The sequence below is a fragment of the Cervus canadensis genome, chromosome 6 (genome assembly GCF_019320065.1).
Source record: "Cervus canadensis isolate Bull #8, Minnesota chromosome 6, ASM1932006v1, whole genome shotgun sequence".
Lineage (NCBI taxonomy): Eukaryota > Metazoa > Chordata > Mammalia > Artiodactyla > Cervidae > Cervus > Cervus canadensis.
In genome coordinates, this window is record NC_057391.1 from 94,164,180 (window position 1) to 94,189,284 (window position 25,105).

The 25,105-nt window shown below is 38.0% G+C and overlaps 1 protein-coding gene across 10 annotated transcripts in view; it reads right to left on the reverse strand.

Moving 5' to 3' along the window:
* The window catches only part of EML5 (EMAP like 5), a 151,456-nt gene that overhangs the window by 98,017 nt on the left and 28,334 nt on the right, over positions 1-25,105 (reverse strand). For all 10 annotated transcript variants that reach the window (XR_006270152.1, XM_043472724.1, XM_043472723.1 and 7 more), the window contains exons 3-7: positions 17,749-17,847; positions 15,087-15,155; positions 13,954-14,139; positions 9,356-9,491; positions 7,593-7,794 (exon numbers count right to left, since the gene is read on the reverse strand). Coding sequence is in view for 9 of the 10 variants with exons in the window: in XM_043472724.1 (XP_043328659.1) it covers positions 7,593-7,794; positions 9,356-9,491; positions 13,954-14,139; positions 15,087-15,155; positions 17,749-17,847 (692 nt within the window). In the remaining variant the exon portion in view is untranslated. The remainder of the gene's footprint in view (positions 1-7,592; positions 7,795-9,355; positions 9,492-13,953; positions 14,140-15,086; positions 15,156-17,748; positions 17,848-25,105) is intronic.

Sequence of the window (25,105 nt, forward strand, 5' to 3'; positions counted from 1 at the left end):
AACCAAACAGCCTCTTGACGAAAGTGAAAGAAGAGAGTGAAAAAGTTGGCTTAAAACTCAACAGTCAAAAGACAAAGATCATGGCATCCGGTCCCAACACTTCATGGCAAACAGATGGGGAAACAATGGAAACAGTGACAGACTTTATTTTGGGGGGCTCCAAAATCACTGCAGATGGTGACAGCAGCCATGAAATTTTCTTCTCCTTGGAAGAAAAGTTACGACCAACCTAGACAGCATGTTAAAAAGAGAGATATCACTTTGCTGACAAAGGTCCATCTAGTCAAAGCTATGGTTTTTCCAGTGGTCATGTATGTATGTGAGGGTTGGACTACGGAGAAAACTGAGCACTGAAGAATTGATGCTTTTGAACTGTGGTGTCTGGAGAAGACTCTTGAGAGTCCCTTGGACTGCAAGGAGATCCAACTAGTCCATCCTAAAGGAAATCAGTCCTGAATATTCACTGGAAGGACTGATGATAAAGCTCCAATATTTTGGCCACCTGATGTGAAAAACTAACTCCTTAGAAAAGACCCTGGTGCTGGGAAAGATTGAAGGCTGGAGGAGAAGGGGATGATAGAGGATGAGATGGTTGGATGGCATCACCAACTCGATGGACATGAGTTCGAGCAAGCTCGAGTTGGTGATGGACAAGGAAGCCTGGTGCACTGCAGTCCATGGGGTCACAAAGAGTCAGACATGATTGAACTGAACTGACATTAAAAGTAATTATTGATAAGTACGTACTTATTGCCATTTTAATCAGTTTTCCAGTTGTTTATGTAGTTCTTCCTTTCTTCCCTTTTTGTTTTTCCTTTCATGGTTTTATGATTTTCTTTTGTAGTACCCTCGAGTTCCTTTCTCTTTGGTTTTTATGAACTTACTGTATATTTTTGACTTTTTGTTACCAGAGTTCAAGTATATTAATCCATAACTATATCAGCATCATTCAAGTTCAAACACAGTCTATAAAATTTACATTTTTATAACTCCCCTCTCCAACATTTTGAGATTTTGATATCTGATGTCATATTTTACATCTTCATACTTATCTTTTTATTATTATAATCATAATCAATTCTGTAATTTTTAAACTGTATTTAAATTTACATGTGGTTTATTTAAGTGACCTTCAATCCTTACTATATATTTGTCTTTTCTATTGTGATTTTTCCCTTTCATACAGATTCTTGATTCTTTTCTACTTAGAGAATATTCTTCAATATTTCTTTCAGAGTAGGTGCAGTATTGCCCAAGTCTTCTTTGTCTTAGAAATTCTTTCTCTCTCCTATTCTAAACGATAATCTTGCTGGACAGAGTAGCCTAGGTTGCAGGGTTTTTTTCCCTTTCAGGATTTTGAATACATGTCATTCCATTCTGGCCTGAAAAGTGTTCACAGAGAAATCAGCTGTTAGCTTTACGGAGGTTCCCTTGTAATGAACTCTTTTTTTCTCTTGCTTTATTTAGAATCCTCTCTTTAACTTTTGTCATTTTAATTATGATATGTCTAGGTGTGGGTTTGTTTGAATTCATTTCATTTGGGACCCTCTGTTCTTCCTGTATCTGTATACCTGTTTCTTTAGGTTTGAGAATTTTTTAGCTCTAGTATCTTCAAATACATTTTTTTATCTCCTTCTCTCTCATTTCTCCTTCTGGAACTCCTATTATGCATAGGCTGGCACATTTTTCTTTATCCTATAGGTCTCATATATTGCTCTTTTTTTCATTTGTCTTTCTGTCCGCTGTTCTGATTGGATGATGTCCATTATTCTATCTTTCGAATCACTTCTTCATCCTTCTGTGTCATTTAGTCAGCTATTTGTTGCTTCTAGATTGCTTTTTATCTCAGTAATTGACTTATCTATTTTTTGTGTTGTCTATTTTTTACTGGTTCATCTTTATGGTTTTTAATTCCTTGTTACAGTGATCTGCATTCCTATCAATAATCTTTCCTAATTAATTTAGCATTTTTATTTCACGTTTTTGTACTTGGGGTCTGGTAGACTGGTGAGCTCTGTTTCATTATTTGTTCTTTCAGGGAATTTCTCTTGCTCTTTTAATTGGGAGTAGTTCCTCTGCCCTTTCATTTTACTTTCTTTTTTAAATTTATTTTATAATTGGAGGGTAATTGCTCTATAATACTGTGTTGATTTCTGCTGTACAATGTGGATCAGTCATAACTATATATATATATATATATATATATATCCCCTCCCCCTATAGCCTCCCTCCCACTCTGTCTCTATAAATTTAGAAGCAGCTGCTTTCTACTATAATCTTATAGAGCTGTTTTTAAGATGTTTTTATGTTTGAGTGTCCCTGTGTAGACTATGCGAGTCTAATGCCTTTGGTGCAAGGGTTGGTTTTGGTATGAATGCCAGTCCCATCTTTCCCAGGGTATGCCAGCCACTATCCCCTTGATGGGGAGGCAGAGGTGCTGGAGGATCTAAAGCCTGTTCAGGGACTACAGCAGGACTTTCTCTCTGCTCCACGGCTACTGCCACTCTGTCAGAGACGAGACTGCCTTCTCAGCTGTTGGAACAGAAGCCCTGATGATTGGGTGTGACAAGGCTCTGTTGCCCTTGAGCATGTGCCCGGCCCCAGAGGAAGCAAGTGCTGAAGCAAGTGATGCTTGTGCCCTCAGAGGACCTACATGCAACCTGCGCAGGCGTCCATGGCTCTGTTTAGAAGCAGGCTGAGAGTACATCCCTTCCTCTATTACCTTCACCCCAGATCTGTCATAAGGCTGTGGTGCGGAACAGGCTGAGGATGGGCGTCAGGGTGTCGGGGCTGCACTGCTGCCAGAGACCTGGGCTGCCTCAGTGGCAGTCTTTGCCCAGGATCTGTCTGCCCCAGGTCAAGCACTGATCTGCAGTGTGCAGCGGGTGGGGCCAGGGAGCACTCGCTGGGAGGCCACCGGCTGCACGCTGCCGTGTGGACGACAGTGGTCACCCCACCCCGAGCCCCATGGTCTGTCTCTGTGTCGTTTCCCAGGGCCTGGCTGGGCTAGGTCTTGTGCCAGGCTGCGGTGGAGAGAGCAGGGCCAGGGTGTTTGCTCCATTCAGACTGGAGCCTGTGGGTGTGGCAGCCGCCACCAGTGCACGGCTCTGTCCATCCCGGCTGTTGGCAAGTCAGCGTGTGCACACGGCTTCAAAGGGGAGTCGAGACTTGAGGCCTCTGTCCGTCCCAATGGCTCTCCCAGAAAGCAAGGGGGCTTATCTCCTCTGCACTGGACCCTAGAACTGGTATGCCCAGATTGTGGCTCCACCTGCTTGCTCTCCAGGGCTAGGTCCTCCCATGCAAACCGACTCTTTTCAAATCATTCCCAGGGGTGCAGGTTCCAACCTGATACTTTTATTTCCATCCTACCAAGTCACATGAAGATCTTTCTTGGTAGCTCTGGTTGTATAGGAGTTCTGCCAGTTTCCAATTAGTTTTCTGTGAGAATGCTTCCATATGTAGATGCATTTTTGATGTATTTGTGGAGGGGAAGTAAGATCCATATCTTCCTACTCTGCCACCTTCATCCCGCTCGTTTTTACAACTGTAAATGTTTGAAAAAAAATTACCAAAGAATAACATTTTGAGTCATGAGAAAATCACATGAAATTCAAGCTCAGATTTCAGTGTCTACAGATCAAGTTTCACAGGAACATAGCCACGCCGCTCTGTTCTCACACTGGCGACGGCTACTTTCCTGCCGCAGAGGCAGAGCCGAGTGCTCACAGAACAGACGGCAGACGGTGTCGCTCGTCTCCTCGTTCTGCTCCTTTGATGCACTGCAAATTACAGTGACACTGTTAGAACCTGACAGAACCTCAGCTGCTAGGTGTCCTGTCACACCATGGCATTTTATTATTTTTATATACCCATCACATCACAACAAGAAGGAAAAAGAGAAAACTGAATGTTGTGTTTTAAGGCACAGTGGAGTGTGGATTACACAACTACTGAATTAGATGGTAAAGCATTATGTTTATTATTCAATGATATTATAGCCATCCTAACAGAGTACAAAGATACATTAACATTACCAGACTAAGCACTTATCATGATATTTTCAACTCATAGGAAAGCAACGGTCAGAAAAATTAGAAAATTTAAAATCTCATTGTAGCAGAATTTCTTTACACATTCAAAAATTAAAATGAGGTTTTACTTAAAAAAACCTACTAAGAAAGTAAAAAAAAACAAGTGCCTCACTTTTTAGACAAGCAAAGAAAGTTGCTTATTGGTAATGGATTAACTAAATCATTTTGGATTGTTGCAGCTGAAGAAATCTGTCCAGAAAAAATAAATTTGTTTAAGATAATTAGCCTTTGAGCGAGAACAGTTGCTTACAGAGTTGAGGGTTTGGGAACAACACCAACAGTTAATTAAAAACAAGGCAAATACTTTTGAGTGGTTTTCCTAGAGTCTTGATAAGTCAACAAATATTATTCTCAGTACTAAGTGGTTTATTTGAGGAGTCAATGCCAAGTCTGAAGTGATAAAGAACTAGCTTTTATGAATAGTTTGCATGAAATAACTACAGGCTAGAATATTTCAAAGACATTAGTGGGAAAGCAGTAATCCAATACAACGTCAAATAGAATCACATTGGGGTAAAAAATATGTAGGGGAGAATGGCTTAGACAAATTTATAAAGCCTATAAAAATTTAAGTTGTTTAAAGCCTTATGATTATTCACTGTATTATTTTTTCACAATTTTGCACACAAACACACAGTCTTGAATCATGTCTTTGGAACCCACAGTGTTAACAGTGAACTTCACTCTCCCCGGTGGGTTACCCACTGCTGGCGCTGAGCTCCCTCAGGGACAGAAGCTAAAAATCCTGACTCGCTCTACAACACTTTCCAATAAAAGCTCCCCCAATTTTGCTATTTGGGGAGACACTAGTTTGGGAAAGATCCTGGTGTTCTTACTTGCTGCAGGTAGTAATACATCCTTTCTTCTCTCAATCTTTGGTTTGTCTTTTGGTTTGGCACCCACCAAGAGGTGAACCCAGTTTTCAGGTAACACAATTACTTTTCAAAGGACCAGCTGCCCTGTTTTCATAGTTATGCAGCAGCCAGTAGCAGCTGTCCTCCTAAAATGGAAGAAACTCCTAGCAAATCACTAGTAAAGTGTAGCCCCACACCAAGTTTCCATGTGGACAGTGCTATTGCATCTTCTATCTACATAAACCCGAGAAGCACAAAGATAGTAAGTGGCATGATTGATTAACATACCACTTAAAATATCAGTAGTCACCTGGAAAGAATTAGGTTGCATCCCCACCTCACTTCTTACAATAAAGTAAATTTTACAAAGATTAGGAGTTAAACATAAAAACTAAACCCACTGATATACTAGAAGAACATACTGGAAAACTTTTTAACCTTACGGAGGATTTCTCCATGCTAGAAAACTCAGAAGTCATAAAAGAAAATGTTGATAAATTCAGATGCATAAAACAAAATAACAACAAAAACTTTTCCATGACAAAAGATATAAGCATAATAAAAAAGCAAGTAACAAGGTGGTGAAAAGTATTTGCAACTTACGTTCCAAAGGCTTAATATCCATAATATGTAAAGAGCTGCTAAAAATAAAGGAGAAAGCTATCTACAACGCTACAAAAAAAATGGCAAGAAATGTGAATAGGTCATAGAAAAGATTCTATGGAACCACGTATTTTTTACTTAGTAAACACGAAAGAATTAAGCACTTTTCTGCTTTTCCTGTGCAAATTGTATCTAGGATAATCAAACAGTTAATGAGGAGAAATTCTTTTTATACAAACATGGTAGCTAAAAAAATGAATAATGAATGATAAAGTTAGAATACCACTACTTGAAACTCAATAATATAACAGATTTAGGTCACATATTCTCGACAGGGGTAATATTGCCCCTCAAAAGCTAAAAATTAGTTCTTAGGGGTGAAAATCTTAAATATTACAGTAGTTTGTGGCTCTCTTAAGTGCCACAGTACAACTACATACATGCATATATACATACACACATACATATTAATATTCATACATACAATTTTTTGTGCTGCTAAAATTTCACAGGGAATGAGTGCAATTAGGGGGGAAAATGTCTTAGAAGTCTCATTAGGAGAGGAACAATTTTTAAAAAGTTTGAGCAGTACTGATCTAGATAAAACCGTCAATGGCTGCAAATATGGCAAAAAGGAGACTACATTATTACCATCAAACAAGGACACACATTACCACCTAGGAAATATTCTGAGTGAAAATTGCTAACTGCATCTCATCAAACCCTAGATCTAACTATCAGTTTACAGAATACAGGGAAGAGGGAATGCATTAAAATATACTATAGGTATTCAAATCCAGAATGTGGAGAACTCTAGAGGGCAGATATTAAGTTTCTTCAACAAATAAACTGTAAAGAGAAAAATCAAAAAGAGAAGAAAGGAAGCTATAGAATAAAAGAGATTTAAAGGACATATTAACAATTGCAATAAATGGACTTTATTATAAGTCTAATTCTAAGAAGCAAAAGGAATACAGTGATAACAGTATTGTGGTGGTGTTTAGAGTTATCTTTTAGAGATACAAATGGAAATATTAATACAGATGAAATGGGGACAAAAGACAATATCAAAGTGGAAAAAGTATCTCAACTGATATCACTGATCAGTGCTTCCCAAACTTTAGTGTCTAGAAAGTCCTAAATTGGTGGATTTCTCATACAAGGTCCTGTATAAGGCATGATAAATTTGCATTGCCTACTAGTTCCCTTGTAATGTTGATGCTGCTGGTCTAGGAATCACACTTTAAAAACCACTGTCATAGACAAAAGGCTAATTGCTGCTTTCATATATAGACAGGTATTAGATCCTATATTAAAATAAATAGAAAAAGACCAATGAACTAAGAGAAAATATGCAAAGAGCTTGAACGAACAAGTCAAAGAAAAGGAAATATAATTATGTCCTCTAAACATATGAAAACATACTCAAGATCCCTCAATATGAGAGTAAAGCATATTTTAAAAACATAACAAGGTAATTTTTCATGGTTTGGTGTGATTAGTGCTGGCAAGAGTGTGGGAAGAGTATGGGAGAAAAGGCTCTGTCACACCCTGACAGGTGTGTAAATTGTTACTGCCTCTGTGTAAGGCACTATCTATTAAAATTTAAAATGCACGTATCTTTTGAACACTAATAAGAATTTATCACAGAAATATTCTTATTTACACATGGACTAAACGGCAAAGGTAAAATGATATTCACTTCAATCACTGCATTTAGAAGTACAAAACTGGAAGAACCTAAACTTCCATCAAACGATAGTTTAACTGAATAAACTACAGTACGTAGGGGAATACTATATAGCTGTTAAAAGAGGAGGTAGTTCTGTATATTTTTCTATGAAACAAATGCCAACTTTGGCTTTTAAGAGAAAAATCCAAATCTTATAATAGTTGTTAATTCTAAACACTGTTGGCACCTGTTATGGTCATTTGTTATATCAAAGCTGATAAAATTTAAAACTAAGGTTTTTTTTTTTAAGTTTTTCTTCTGTTGCTCTAAGGACAAATTCCAGCCTGTGCAATTACTCTGTGATTTGCTTACCTGACTGAACGATCATCACTTCCAGTCACGGCCAAAGGTTTAGTAGGATGGATGGCAAGTGCCCAGAGTTCACCTTCACAATGCCCTTGCATAATTAGGAAAGGTTTGTTTCTTTCATGAACCACAATTTCAAAAATCTCGCTGTCCTGTGTTCCAACTAGAATGTGGTCTCCTCGCCAACAAACACTCCTTACAGACAAACCTAGTCAAAATTGAATTGTATTTAAGATCAGTACTGTAATAAGAGAATGCTAATCTGCCTAAACCCCTATTAGTTTTGTATCTTTTATACCTGAGGTGTAAGATAAAAGGAATCTTGGATCCACACATTTTCTTCATTTATCCATCCTGTTTTCCATGTGAAATATTTCTTTTTATACACCCAGTTTCTACCCATCCTTCAGGACATACACTCTTCTTCCTCATTAGACAACATCAGTCATAGTCCGATCACCTCCTCAGTCAGTCTTGTAACACAGAGCGCATCACCCGCACAGTAATCATTCTGGGGCCACCCTCTTGCGTTTAGTCACTCAGTCGTGTTAGACTCTGCAGGCCCGTGGGCTGCAGTGCATCAGGCTCCTCTGTCCCTGGGGGTTCTCCAGGTAAGAACACTGGAGTGGGGTTGCCATGCCCTCCTCCAGGGGATCTTCCCAGCCCAGGGATCGAACCCAGGTCTCCCGCATTGCAGGTGGATTCGTTACCATCTGAGCCACCAGGGAAGCCCATAACTACCTTCATAGAATTGTATTATTTTTCTCTTAGAATAATCTAATTTTTATGTGCCAAATTTCACCTCTTCAATGTGCTCATAAAATCATTAAGAAGAAAGATTTCTACTTTTTCTGTATACAATCCCTTTTGCAACCTCAGGAAAGTTGGTATTTCCCTCAGTTTCTTCATCTATATAGTATGGTCAACAATGAGGTACTGTGTAACTTACAATGTTATGAGAATCAAATAAGAAAAAGTGTCAAATTATTTTGTAAACTTTACAGTACAAAAATGCTCAGCAAAACTCATTAACACAGTATAACAGCTAACATTTACTGGATGATCATTACGTACCAGACACTCTTCTAAAAATTTTACATGTATTAGCTCATTTAACCCTCTGAGATATTTCTTCTATTTCTCATTTTACAGATGATGGTATGCAGCCCAAGGTCACATGTCTAATAAGTGACTAAAATATGGCATAAACATAGACCTGTGTAAATTCCAATCCTACTCTTATAATACAACACTAGTGGGTAACACGTTTACTTTTGTAGTGAAAGACTGTTTTATTACATCAATTTTTAAAAATCCTCCAGAGAAAAAATTATATCTTGGTTGCTGACAAATTTGGATGGAGGAAAAACACACATACATGCACATAAACAATCCTAAACAAAAGTTCCTCTAACTCTCAACACACTATTTTCAACAGTGTATTTGCTAAAGTTACATTTAGCATTCAAACAGTAAAATATTTCCAAAATTTAAGGTTACCAAAGTAAGTACTTCTCACATCTCTCTGTGGGTCCCATTAGAGCTGGCATCAGATAAGAAAAGAATCTTTGTCAATCAGTAAACCTACACAGTCTTCAGGCAAAATTTCCTCCTCAGCAGAAGGATTTTAATTAAGCATATCCAGTTTGAAGGAGCAAACGTAAGCCTCACTTGTATTTATAAAGTATACTTTAAATATATGAAAGGAAGAGACAGCCCTTGGCATGTTCAGAACCCGCCTGGTCATGAGACAGTTGCTTCCTTATTACCTTTGTACCCCTGGTCTGCTTCCCTGAGATCAATCACAGTAATTGGTTTAAAAGTTAGATCCCAAAGACGAATACAGCCATCTCTGCCACCAGTAGCAAAGCCTTCTTCACAAGCATTCATGCTAAAAATTCCTGCCTAGAAGAGGGAATAAAATAATTTAACAGCATATGCTTTTTAAGAAAATACGCTACATGTGACAGTAGAAACTCACATAAAAATTTTTTGATATGGCATAAGAATAGTCAAATGCATCAGAAAATACAGATGGTAATTCAGAAATAAATCTATGTATATACAGGAACTCATATATGACCAAAGTGGCATTTAATGATATAAGAGAAAATTAAGTTAAACCTATACCATATACAAAAATGAATCAGACAAAACCAAAACATACAGACAAAATTCTAACTGTAAAAAATAAAACAAATATGTTAGAACAGTCAGAACACTTATGTAACTTTGGGCTGTTGAAAGAACTTTATAAGTATGGCAGTTACCCACAAGTCATAAAGGAAAATTTTTAAATTTTTCATATGAGAAAAGATATCATAGTAAAAACAAACAGACTGGGGAAATATTTGCAATGTGTATGACTGTCAAAATGTGTATGTGTACATCAATGTGTATGACTAACACACAAATAAACAAAATAAAATCCAACAACAACAATAAAAAAAAGAGCAAAGGATAAGTAAAGTCGATTAATAGAAAAGGAAATTCAAGTACAGTTGACCCTTGAACAATGTAGGAGTTTTGTGGAGTCAAAAATTCTAGTATAACTTAGAAGTGAACCTCCACATCAAGATTTCTCCATATCTGCAGTCCCACAGTATCTGTGGATTTAACCAACCACAGACTGTGTAGTACTACAAAGCTATGGTTTTACCAGTAGTCATGCGTGGATGTGAGAGTTGAACCATAAAGAAAGCTGAGAGCCAAAGAATCAGTGCTTTCGAACTGTGGTGTCGGAGAAGACTCTTTACAGTCCTTTGGACTACAAGGAGATCCAACCAGTCAATCCTAAAGGAAATCAGTCCTGAATAATGCACTGGAAGGACAGATGCTGAAGCTGAAACTCCAATACTTTGGTCACCTATGCGAAGAGCCGACTCACTGGAAAAGACCCTGATGCTGGGAGAGACTGAAGGCAGGAGAAGAGGGTGACCGAGGATGTGATGGTTGGATGGCATCAACAACTCACTGGACATGAGTTTGAGCAAACTCTGGGAGATAACACACAACAGAGCATAAGCGTGCATGCATGCGCGCGCACACATGCAGTATTTACTATTGAAAATAATTCCCATACAACTGGACCCTTGAGGTTCAAACCTATGTTGTTTAAGGGTCAACTGTAATCAGTAAATATAAGAAATTTCACAAATAGATGGGAAAGAAAATTAAAACAAATAGTTAATATTTTTCACCCAGAAGATAAGCAACAATTTACAATAGTGATCATGTCCTGGGCTGATGAGTATGAGGAACAAACTGATATTTTTATACTGATGGTACAAAATGTGAAATGCCACAACTTTTGCTAGAATCTGCTATTTCTGGTCTTCAGACATTTTGTTGAAAGCAACTCCTACTCTAAGCAGTTCTTAAGAATATTTAACACGAAATGTATTATATATTTAAAAGTGATTCATATTAATATGTGTGTGTGCGCTCAGTCATGTCTGACCTCATTGCAACTCTATGGACTGTAGTCCACCAGACTCTTCTGTCCATGGGATTTCCCAAGCAAGAATACTGGAGCGGGTTGCCATTTCTTTCTCCAGGGGCTCTTTCCGATCCTGCGACTGAACCCGCATCTCTAGTATATCCTGCACTGGCAGGTGGATTCTTTACCACTATGCCACCTGGGAAGCTCTCATATTTATACGTTTAATAGCTTTTCTACTTGAGATGTTCCTGATAACAATATGGCAGCTCTATGCTCTCCAGGTCCCTTCACTATGTGAGAGACCCAACCGCTAAAATGATCAAATCAAAAAACACTAAAAGGTTTTCTTTAAAAAAAATTTTTACCTTGTATTGGGGTATAGCTGATTAACAATGCCGTGACAGTTTCAGATGAAGAGCAAAGGGACATGCATCCATTCTCCCCCAAACTCCCCTCCCATCCAGGTCGCCACATAGCATTAGGCAGAGTTCCATGTGCTATACAGTAGGTCCTTGTTGGTTACCCATTTTAAACACAGCAGTGTGTACATGTCCTTCCCAAACTCCCTAACTATCTCCTCTCTCATTCTTCCCCCTGGCAACCGTAAGTTCATTCTCTGTGAGATTCTTTCTGAAAAAACACTGAAAGGTTTTAACAACACATCTTTTTCCCTGGTTTGGTAACTTATTATATGAAAATCTCATGAAGTACAAAAATTTCTTTATCACTCAATCAATGATGTTAAAATTAAAAAGTTAATATTACTCTAGAACTATCCCCAAATTTCCCACTGGTAAATTAGCTACAAAAGCTCTAGTTTTACTCTAATGTGGTTAATCTAGAATCAGTTCAGTTCAGTTGCTCAGTCATGTCCGACTCTTTGTGACCCCATGAACTGCAGCACACCAGGCCTCCCTGTCCATCACCAACTCCCAGAGTTCACCCAAACCCATGTCCATGGAGTCGGTGATGCCATCCAACCATCTCATCCTCTGTCGTCCCCTTCTCCTCCTCCCCTCAATCTTTCCCAACATCAGGGTCTTTTCCAATGAGTCAGCTCTTCACATCAGGTGGTCAAAGTACTGGAGTTTCAGCTTCAACATCAATCCTTCCAATGAACACCCAGGACTTATCTCCTTTAGGATGGACTGGTTAGATCTCCTTGCAGTCCAAGGGACTCTCAAGGGTCTTCTCCAACACCACAGTTCAAAAGCATTAATTCTTCGGTGCTCACCTTTCTTTGTAGTCCACTCTCACATCCATACATGACTACTGGAAAAACAATAGCCTTGACTAGATGGACCTTTGTTGGCAAAGTAATGTCTCTGCTTTTTAATATGCTATCTAGGTTGGTCATAACTTTCTTTCCAAGGAGTAAATGTCTTTTAATTTCATTGCTGAAATTACCATCTGCAGTGATTTTGGAGCCCAGAAAAATAAAGTCTGACACAGTTTCCACTGTTTCCCCATCTATTTGCCATGAAGTGATGGGACCAGATGCCATGATCTTAGTTTTCTGAATGTTGAGCTTTAAGCCAACTTTTTCACTCTCCTCTTTCACTTTCATCAGAGGCTCTTTAGTTCTTCTTACATTCCTGCCATCAGGGGCTGGTGGGGGGGGGGGTGGTGTCATCTGCATATCTGAGGTTATTGATATTTCTCCTGGCAATCTTGATTCCAGCTTGTGCTTCTCCAGCCCAGCATTTCTCATGATGTACTCTGCATATAAGTTAAATAAGCAGGGTGACAATATACAGTCTTGACATACTCCTTTTCCTATTTGGAACCAGTCTGTTGTTCCATGTCCAGTTCTAACTGTTGCTTCCTGACCTGCATACAGTTTCTCAAGAGGCAGGTCAGGTGGTCTGGTATTCCCATCTCTTTCAGAATTTTCCACAGTTTATTGTGATCCACACAGTCAAAGGCTTTGGCATAGTCAATAAAGCAGAAAAGATGTTTTTCTGGAACTCTCTTGCTTTTTTGATGATCCAGAGGATGTTGGCAATTTGATTTCTGGTTCCTCTGCCTTTTCTAAAACCAGCTTGAACATCTGGAAGTTCACGGTTCACGTATTGCTGAAGCCTGGCTTGGAGAATTTTAAGCATTACTTTATTAGTGTGTGAGATGAGTGCAATTGTGTGGTAGTTTGAACATTCTTTGTCATTGCCTTTCTTTGGGATTGGAATGCAAACTGACCTTTTCCTGTCCTGTGGCCACTGCTGAGTTTTCCACATTTGCTGGCATATTGAGTGCAGCACTTTCACAGCATCATCTTTGAGGATTTGAAATAGCTCATCTGGAATTTCATCACCTCCACTAGCTTGTTCATAGTGATGCTTCCTAAAGCCCACTTGACTTCACATTCCAGGATGTCTGGCTCTAGGTGAGTGATCACACCATTGTGATTATCTGGGTCGTGAAGATCTCTTTTGTACAGTTCTTCTGTGTATTCTTGCCACCTCTTCTTAATTAGGTCCCTTCCATTTCTGTCCTTTATTGAGCCCATCTTTGCATGAAATGTTCCCTTGGCATCTCTAATTTTCTTGAAGAGATCTCTAGTCTTTCGCATTCTGTTGTTTTCCTCTATTTCTTTGCACTGATAGCTGAGGAAGGCTTTCTCATCTCTCCTTGCTATTCTTTGGAACTAATACTTCTAGGTTAAATTTAAGAAGCTTTTTCCAATAATGAAAAAGACACCATACTAAAACAATGGTTTGAACAAAATACTAATTATACTACTTTAATTGCATAATGTTTTTTCATTGAAATCTTGAAAACAAATAGACAAATTAATTCAATTGTAATAGCAGTTTTCAAGTAACTGAATTGATTAGAATGTCTGCTATATTATGGAACTTTTCATTCTAAGACAAGGAGGTAAGTAATTTATACCTAAAAGTGTTCAAAATATTTAAATATACTTACAGTATGAGCTCCTTGTATTGTTCGTATAAGATTGATTCCCTTCCAAACATATATATCCCCATTGAGTGCGCCAGAATACGTTAATTCATCCCTCGCACAGGCCAGGCACAAGATGGTCTGAAGGTCACCAGTCTTCCCAAAGACCCCTCGTTTTGGAGTCAGAGCATTTCCACATAAACTCCAGAACTAAAAAGTACATAGTATAATCAAATTACTAAAGAAGGCTCATAATACAAATATTTCCAGTACTTTGATGCTATATTAGAGCAGGAGATGAGAAATTACCCATGAAATTCCCTTATGATTCAATAGCATTCAATGTTCACATCCGTATCCTAGTGCTGTCATTAGCTACATTATAGCAGATAAACTGCTGGTTTCAGTCCTTACTGTAAGAATAAAGGGGGCTGAATTGGAGTAGGTTTCAAGATATGCTATTTCCCTTAGTTTTCTGGGAGAAAAAAACTACATAAACTTAGATTAAAAAGTTGGGAATAGGTTAGCAATGAAAGCGCAGCTAATATTCATTTCTTCAGTCACCTTCATATTTCAAATGCTAAAGAGCCACATCTATCCAGTGGTTACTCTATAGGAGAGCACCGAGTTGGATTCTAGAACAATGGTTCTTAACTCCTGCTGAACATCAGAATCATTTGAGTACCTGGGCTTCCCTCTCCAAAGGGTCTCTCTCAGTACATCTCAGAGGGGGTTCGGGTATACTATGCTTTAATTTCCCCCAGGTGATTTTAATATGCAGCCAAAGTTGATAATCACTGACTTAGAAGAAAATAACAGACTGAAACTGGGACTTACTGAAAGAAGAGAACAGGCTATACTTATGCACAGAAACCATGAAGCTTTTAAATTTAAATATCATTAAGTTTCATTGATTAGAGCATTCATTAGCTATTTGAATGGCTAAGTCATAATTTTTTGTCCTTTGAGGCCACTGATTTTAAACATACATATATGTTTATGAGTGTATATACATATATATATACACATGTATATATATATATACACACATAAAATATATATGTGTGTGTGTGTGTATAAACTGCAGTGTGATGTGTCTCTGCTTAGTAGCAGAGAATAAGTAACCATGACTATTGTAAGTAAGACTCTTCTAGTACCTTGATATGTTTTACACCACAGCTGACAAGTTTATTTGGCTGGTACAAATCCCAAGAAATATCAAATATCTGTTAAAAAAAAAATCAGATTCATGGTTAAGACACTTATTTTGAGAATCATTTAAGAATCCTGTCCAAAAGCCAAAATAGCCCAAAAGTCCACATATCAGAAAACAATATTCCTCTAAATAAAAATCAGAATTTTACATTTTTATCAGAAATAAAAAAAATCCTATCAGAAACAAAGTATCAAAATGATAAGGAACAAAAACTATTTCTTAGTTTCTATGAACCATATGAAACAACTACTGGAGCAAAAATTAACACCTCTATTTTTAATTTAAAAAAATTTTTGGTCTATAAATAACAAGAATGATTCAACAGAACTAGGGCATGAGGCAGATACCTGCATAAATTCTACAGAGGAAAGATAATGAACAGAACATAAACTTAACACTTTTGCAGCTAGAAATAAAAACAAGAGAACATTTTTGCAGCTTTCTATCACACAGAACTACTTACATAAAGGAGCCAAATATTTATTTCACAGTAAAAATTCTGTTTCCAGTTTTCTACACTGTTTAAATTTTCATTACTGTATAAATTTTGGAAATTCCTCAGATTCAATTTCTAAGACTCCATAAGTTATAAACAAACAAATCTTTGCTACAAAATCAAACAAGAAAAAACCCAGATGAAATAAAATATGCATTAGAAATATGAACTTGAACAATAAATAAAAGAAAATTTAATATTTGAAAAAAAATGTTATAGCAGAAAAAACAATTCTGCTCTGTTGTGGTCCTTTAATGGACTGGAACCTGGTGGTACGGAGTCTACGATAAGAAAGTAAAAGAGAGAAAGAGGCTGATATTCCCTGGTTTATGCAGAGGACCAATAAAGCCCTTGACACAGGACTTGCATCGCTCACAACGCACCAGGTGCCCCCTCAAGGGGGTGAAGGCACGAAGTGCCTTCTCGAGAGGGTCTTAGAAGCCCGGGCAGGAAAGTGAGCACGACGGGTCTCTAAGCTCCAGAGAATCAGCCAGAAAAAGAGAGAGAGAGAGAAACAAAAAAGACACGGGGACCTAAGCTCTGATGGAGCAAAGGTGCTTTAATGATTTTTCTATGAGTATATATAGGCTGTGGTACAAGAAACTTCTTTTGGGAATGATAGAGATCAGAAAACCAAACGTACAGCAACCGTTACCAAGGGAACAAGGGGTAGTGTTAGTCACAAGGTCAGGAGACAATCCATATCTCAAGAAAGGGGAGCGAGACTAAGCAGTTTTGTCCCAAAGAGAATGTTTACTAAAGCAGACCCAAGCCCGCCTCACACAATGCCCTCAGGCCCTGGGAGCAGCGTGCTGCTCCGCCTGAAGAGGGACACAGGACTCACGAGAGAGCACGCAGGCTCCTCCCGTCAGACACCCCCTGACTCTGCTCAACGGTAGTGTGCACCATGCTTTCTTTGACAACTGCCTCACAGTCACCTAACATGCTTACTACCTCTAAAAATTTACAAAGTGACAGTTTTTAGTGACAATGAAGAAAGAACACATCTTAAAAATAAACATTTAGCAACTCACCATAATACAGATTAAATGAAAAACATACTGCTGAACCTTTAAAAATACTTTTAATCAGTCTATTTATTAAGTCCAAAGTACTAATGTGTGAAATGCTTTGATCTAAGTAAGTTAGAATACATAACTGTATAATAAAATGCACCTAACACTTTAACAGAGGATGAGATGGCTGGATGGCATCACCGACTCAATGGGCATGAGTTTGAGTAAACTCCAGGAGTTGGGTGATGGACAGGGAGGCCTGGCGTGCTGTGATTCATGGGGTCACAAAGAGTCGGATGTGACTGAGCAACTGAACTGAACACTTAAATAATTATTTAAATTGTTTGTGTATAACAGGCCCCTCTGAGAATATGCCAAAACCAAGTTTATCTTCCAAAATACAAATGCATACAAAAATTTTTATATAACTTTTACCAATTCATAGATTATCCCCAAATAGAATCAATGACTATAGCTCTTATGCTAGTTCAGGTTAGGATTTTACTACACACGAAAAAATCAGACATTTTTAAGAGTTTATGACAAAATTTTTTATGTATTTTTATAAAAGTAGTATAATATTTAATTAAAAAGCTGACTACAATATATTCATTATATTAACCTCATACAACTTAGAATAAGGAATATATTTTTAACAAGTTTCCAAAGTGAAAAATGTTAGGTCTCTAACATAATTTCAAATTTACACACACAATATTATTTACCCTAACTATAATACTTTTATAACAAATCAATGATAAACCAAACTAAATAATAAATAGAGCCTAGGCATGACCCATTCAATTTTTTAATTTAGGTCTGAACAACTTAAAATTCATCATTTTTGCTGAAGCAAACACTGGATTAAAGGTTTTGTGCTAAAACTACATATCAATTTATGTTTTTGAGTACTACAACACATATATGCATTCTAAAATTTTATAAGTACTTTCAATTACACTTTAAATTTTTAATTACATACAAACAACTGACAAAAACAATAACAAAACACAGAAACATAAAATCCCCTGACTGTTCTCTGGCTTCTTCCCACCCAACACCCATTAGAAACTCCAAGGTACAATACTTACTCTATCTGTGTGACCTGGAGCCATAGACAACATTTTCCCTCTTTTCCAGTCCCAAACGCAAACTGCATTCTTTGAATCAAGTCCAACGGAAACCAAGCGCTGAGTTATGGTCACGAAGTCCAGAGGGCAAGGGATGAGGGCAAGGGATATAAAAAAGCAAACAAATACAAAATGAACCAAATTATAAATGGCAAACAAATACTACTCACGGGTATTACAAACATCAAAACTTACACACATATTTTATAGACCTCACAGAAAGGCTGGATGTGTTTCATTTTATTAATATTTTCACATATGTGTAGCTTTTCCCATTAAAAAACAGAAGACAGACTTCTATTTCTAACAGTGGTGGTGGTTTAGATGCTAAATCATGTCCGACTCTTGCAACCCCGTGGACTGTAGCCTGCCAGTAGGACTGACAAAACACCCTATTATACATCTCCTGCTAAAAACTAAAAATACTAGATAAAGTGTAAAAACATCTTTTTAAAATGCACTTTTGAGCTGTCAAGGAATTAAGAGAGAACAAAACCAAAGTGATTTTCTATGGGAATCCTAGAAGTAGGAGAGCTCCTATACCCACTCAATTCTAAAGTTATCCGCTAACTCTGGGAAGCCTCAGTTTTGTTCTGCAGACTGAAGACAAATAGAAGATAAACACTGAGGGCCTGCCCAAGGTAGTGAATTGAATTGGAGACCTTTGGCTAAAGCAGTGAGCTCCTCAGAGTAAACGAGAACACGAAACCAGCCCTTTTCAAAGAACGGGGCAGCAATCCACAATGGAGGAGAAAACCTCCTTGCAAGTATGTAGCCACAGTGACCTTCACGTGGTTGTAGGGTCTAAATCCACATTAATCATGAATCCTTCAAATGAAAACTTTCATTTAGAGTGGTCCTAAAGACTGCAGAGTTTTTAAGCGTTTTCAACAATGGGGCACAGGCAAATACAAATTCTATGTGGAGGACTGATCCTATAATCTATCCCTCAAAGTGAAGTGAGTGAAATCGCTCAGTCGTGTCCGACTCTTTGAGACCCCACAGACTGTAACCCACCAGCTCCTCTGTCCATGGGATTTCCCAGGCAAGAGTACTGGAGTGGGTTGCCATTACCTTCTCCAGGGGATTCTTCTCCATCCAGCAATCGAACCCAGGTCTCCCACGTTGCAGGCAGACGCTTTACAGTCTGAGCCACCAGGAATAGATCTCTATCCCTCAAAGAATTCATCTGAATCAGTTCTAATGAGGTGGATGAAACTGGAGCCCATTATACAGAGTGAAGTAAGCCAGAAAGAAAAACACCAATACAGTATACTAACGCATATATATGGAATTTAGAAAGATGGTAACGATAACCCTATATGCAAGACAGAAAAAGAGACACAGATGTATAGAACCAGACTTTTGGACTCTATGGGAGAAGGCGAGGGTGGGATGATCTGAGAGAACAGCATCAAAACATGTATGTTATCAAGTGTGAAACAGATCGCCAGCCCAGGTTGGATGCATAAGACAAGTGCTTGGGGCAGGTGCACTGGGATGACCTAGAGGGATGGGATGAGGAGGGAGGTGGGAGGGGGGCTCAGGATGGGGAACACATGTAAATCCATGGCTGACTCATGTCAATGTATGGCAAAAACCACTACAATACTGTAAAGTAATTAGCCTCCAACTAATAAAAATAATTGGGGAAAAAAAAAGAATCCCTACAATTAGTAATTCAATAAAAATAAAACAAACAACCTCATACCCGACAACCAGAGGAAATAAGGGACCATAAGTGAGAATCAGCAAGCTACTAAAAACAGCAAAATCAACCTTGAAAAGCATCAGACACTGGAGTTTTTAATTGTTTATTTTTCATTTCTAGAAATTCTGTTTGCTTCCTTACATTTGCTGGGATGCTTTTTGTAATCTCCCATTCTTTCCCCATATGAAGATATTTTGAAGCCTTAAATTTTATTTCTCTACTCATGTGCACAGAGTAGGTATTTGGGAACTAGAGAGTATCTCTACTCATGTGAGCTGAGAAATTAAATTTAAGGCTTCAAAATATCTTCATATGGGAAAAGAATGGACGATTACAAAAAGCATCCCAGCAAGTTTAAGGAAGCAAACAGAATTTCTAGAAATGAAAAATAAATAAAATTAAAAACTCAGTGGAAGTTACATAGGAGATTAGAGGGAGATGAAGAGACAAAGAGTTGAAAAGGGGATGATGAGATGGGAAGTATGACAGAGGTTAAGAAACATGAGAGATGACCTTTCAGTCATGAAAGAGTATGAGGGTCCGAACTTGCCCCCTGCCATAAACGACTAGAAAACCATATAAAATATATAAAACAAGTGTTTTTGGAAATGTTTAATAGGAAGTGAAGCAGGATAAACCCTGAATGAGGGGAAGCAAACAAGGTATATTCTGCAGTGGCCCTAGCCTTCATCTAAGAGGCAGTTTACAGACTACAGCACAGAAAGGTGGAATCCAAATAGAGCCCAGAAGATTTGCTGATTTGAGAATATAGAGTCTGGAGTTCAGAGAGGTCAAGATTGCTACAGTCTGCGGGCAGAGAAAGAACTCTAGAAAATCTGTTTACAGGTACCCAGAGAACCCCAATCTTTGTGTGCATAGGGTGAAATTCACAAGGCCATGCAAAGAACAAATTCTGAAAAAAGAACAGTTACTGGGAGCTAAAGCCAAACAATTACCAGAGATCACAAAGGGTCAGGATTTTTCAGACTTCCAACAGCAAGAATGGAGATATATCTTCGAATTCAGTGTGTATTCAGCAGAGATTTCAGGAGCATCACATCAGAGTAGTGAAGTTTAACTAGTAGACCTAGAGAAAAGCTGCTCTAGCCTTAACCAAAAAAAGCTTGAAAGCAAGCTTTTCAAAAGAACCAGACTGATTCACAAGGAACTTAACCACCTACAAGAACAATGTTCAAAATGCTTTAAAGGGATACAACAAAATCCAGCATTGAGAATGCAATACACACAATGTCCAGCATCCAATTAAAAAATTACTGGACATGTTAAAAAAGAGGAAAATGTGACCCAAAACCAGGAGAAAAATCAGTTATTAGAAACAGACCCAGGTATCACACATATGATTAAAATTAGGAGGCCCTGGTTGTTAAGATGGAAATGTTCAAAATGCTTAAGAAGTATTTTAAAACAAGCATATAAAGAATAAAAAGCGAAATGGAAGACATAAAAAAATGTTGAACTTGTAAATATAAATGTTAAATTATCAGAAATGAAAATTCACTCCAACGGATTAACAGTATCTTATACAATGAAGATAAGATAAATGAACTTGAAGGCATAGCAACAGAAACTATCAAAAATAAAGCACAGAAAGAAAAAGATTAACAGAGCCTCATCATCTTTAGAAAATTTCAAGTGGTATAACATACAGGTAATTATGACAACAAAAAAAGAAAAAAAGATGAACGAAAACGAAAACAAAACTGAAGAAATAACGGCCAAAACATCCTGCATTTGATTAAAAAAACATAAATCCACAAATCTGAGATACTCAAGCTTCAAGCAGATTAATCTCATGCACAGAAAAACACATTAACACACATGGTCACCAAACTGTTGAACCAGTGGCCAAAAGAGAGAGACAATTTTGGTGTATAGAAACAAAGATTTAAAAATTACCCTAGGCTTCTCATCTGACATTATACACATCAAATCACAATTAATAGCCTCTCTAAAGTGCTGAAGGGGAAAAAACGTCAACACATAATTATATACCTACCAAAAATATTCAAAACTTGGGTCAAAATAAAGTCTTTTTCAAATAAACAAAAGATGAGAAAATTCATCATCAACAAATCTGCACTATAAGTAAGATATGATAATGGAAGTTTCTTCAGGCAGAAAGAAAATGATACCAAAGAGAGCCATAATTTACATATATGAATAAAGAGTACCCAAATGGTAAATAAATAAGACTTTTCTTATTTTTAATTTTCTTTGAAAACTGTTTAAAGCAAACATAACAACAGTTATTATAGAGTTTACAGAGCATGTAAAATGAATGAAAATGAAAGATGTAAAATAAATGACAACAAAGCACAATAAACAGAAGGAAAAAAGAAAGAGCAGAATATATAAAGTGCACAGGAAACCGCATGAAGATAAAAAAATTTTGAATTACAAAATAAGCCTAAACAAATTTAAAAACATTAAAAAACACAATAAGTTCTTTGACATAATTCAAAGACAAAATTCAATCAGAATAACAGAAAATTACGCAGAAAATTCTCCAAATATCTGGCAACTATCAATACAATTCTAAGTAACTGAAGAGTTAAAGAAAAAAATCACAAGGACAATCTCACAACACATACTTTGAAAAACACTGGTTTAAAAGCAGGGGTAGGAAAATTACAACCCTTGGACTTGTACCTGTTTTAATAAATAAAGTTTTACTGGAACAGCCACATGTATTCCTTTATAAGCTGTCTATGACTGCTTTCATTCTAACGCAGAGCTAGAGTAGCTGTGACAGAGACCGTATGCTCACAAGCTTAAAATATTTACTGACTTGTTATCGACAGCTTTGCCAGTCTCTGGTTTAGAGTACAGATTCTGCCCAGGTTTAAACGCCAGTTCCATCTCTGTCACTGACTGCATTCCCAATAGCAAGTAATCTGAGCAATTATTTAGCTTCTCTGCACCTTAGGTTCCTCTTAAGTGAGGATAATAGAGTAATTATTAGGGTTAATATGAGAATTAACACACATAGATGAGTTAGAAGAGTGCTTGGCACATGCTTAATGTTATATAAATGTTTGCTATCATCATCATTATTATTTTTACCATAACCATAATTAACTGTAAAAGCCCAGGCCTTTGACCCATCTGAATGAGAAATGCCATTGAGTACCTAGCTAGAAAGTTTCTGCAAAGCAGAATAATTATTTAAGTCCCCAAATGGAGAGAATGAGTGACTTACATAAAAAGATACAAAATACAGTTTGTATCTGGCTCTCCATCAAGTGAACTAGAAGAGACAACTTGCTCCTCTTAAGAGTCCTTAATATCTGGGAACTAGAGAGTACCTGCATATGTTGAGCTAAAACAAAAATATCTACCTCTTGCTATGGCACACCGTGTAAAGATTAAAATTCTACAAAACAAGTATAAAGTGAGGAACAGTCAGAAAGGCACTGACCATTCTATCAGTGCTTCTCTCTGGCTAAGCTAATCACACACACAGTGAACCACAACTGACCAAAACTTTAAAACTTCGTGCTTCCCAAGTGGCTCAGTGGTAAAGAATCCACCTGCCAACTCAGGAGATGCCAGAAATTTGGGTTCGATCTCTGGGTTGGGACGATGCCCTGGAGAAGGAAGGAAGTGGCAACCCACCCCAGTATTCTTGCCTGGAAAACCCCATGGACAGAGGAGCCTGGTGGGCTACAGTCCATGTGATTGCAAAGAGTCAGATACTGGTGACTGAGCATGCATGTACCTCAACAGGGCTCCAGAGCATCTAGCTCTGTACAGGCAGTAACAAAGGAGACCTGGGAGCACTTCCTCTGTAGCCCTGATAAACATATCACGGCCAAAACCAACCTCCCTAACCACAGAGTAAGCAACAGCAGAGAGGAAAATGTAGAGACAACCAAGCAAATACTGCCCTCTTAGATTTCTATAATTCTGTGCCTTATCATCCTTTCTTACAGGTGTGCATAAAGTTTTCCAGTGAAAGTAATGCTTGAACCATATCTTAGAAGACAGAGTAAGAGACAGCTGGGCAGAAAAGTAAACAAAATGTATTTCAGACCAAAGTATACCAAGATGAGACAGATAATGGTGCTTTCAGGAAACAGCTGGTACTTTGATGTGGCTGAGGGGAAGAGTTGCCTGCTGGGAAGTGGCAGGAGACAAGATTAGAGAGGCAGCCAGAGCCAGGAGAAAGAATATGTTTTGTTTTTTAATGAGCTAGAATAAAGGGAATTCAGTTTTAAACATGTAATAAATGGTATATCTATATGACATTCAAGGAAGCTATATGGAGTTGGAGAAGGAAATGGCAACCCACTCCAGTACTCTTGCCTGGAAAATCCCATAGACAGAGGTGCCTGGCGGGCCACAGTCCATAGAGTCACAAGAATTGGACACGACTTAGTGACTAAATCATCGCATCATACAAAATTGAGGAGAGAAGCTGGGGCCACTGTTAACTGATACAGGAGTTGAAGTCATAGGTGTAGTAATCCGAAAGAGAATAACTAAAATGAGGGGTGAAGGGAAAGAAAGCTGTATTAATAGGAACACTGATATGTAAGAAGGAGACAGAAGGAGCAGCTCCTTTCAAGCTAACTAAGAACAAGGGTGAACACTGAAATTTTAGGGATCAGTGAACTAAATGGACTGGTAGGGGTAAATTTAATTCAGATGACCATTATATCTACCTGAAGAAGGAAACGGCAACCCACTCCAGTATTCTTGCCTGGAGAATCCCATGGACAGGGGAGCCAGGCAGGGGATCATCCATGGGGTCACAAAGAGTCAGACACAACTGAAGCGATTTAGCATTATATCTACTACTGCAGACAAGAATCCCTTAGAGGAAATGGAGAAGCCCTCATAGTCAACAAAAGAGTCCAAAATGCAGTACTTGGGTGCAATCTCAAAAATGACAAGGCAAACCATTCAATATCACAGTAATCCAAGTCTATGCCCCAACCACTAATGCCAAAGCAGCTGAAGTTGAATGGTTCTGTGAAGACCTACAAGACCTTCCAGAACTAACACCAAAAAAGATGTCCTTTTTGTCATAGGGGACTGGAATGCAAAAGTAGGAAGTCAAGAGATACCTGGAGTAACAGGCAAGGTTGGCCTTGGAGTACAACATGAAGCAGGGCAAAGGCTAACAGAGTTTTGCCAAGAGAACGCACTGGTCACAGCAAACACCCTCTTCCAACAACATAAGAGATGACTCTACACATGGACATCACCAGATGGTCAACACCAAAATCACACTGAGTATATCTTTGCAGTCGAAGATGGAGAAGCTCTATACTGTCAAGAAAACAAGACCAGGAGCTGACTGTTGCTCAGATCATAAATTCCTTATTGCAAAATTCAGACTAAATTGAAGAAAGTAGGGAAAACCACTAGGCCATTCATAAATCAAATCCCTTATGATTATACAGTGGAAGTGAAAAATACATTCAAAGAATCAGATCTGATAGAGTACATGAAGAACTATGGACGGAGGTTCATAACACTGTATAGGAGGTGGTGATCAAAACCATCCCCAATAAAAAGCAATGCAAAAAAGGCAAAATGGTTGTCTGAGGAGGTCTTACATACAGCTGAGAAAAGAAGGGA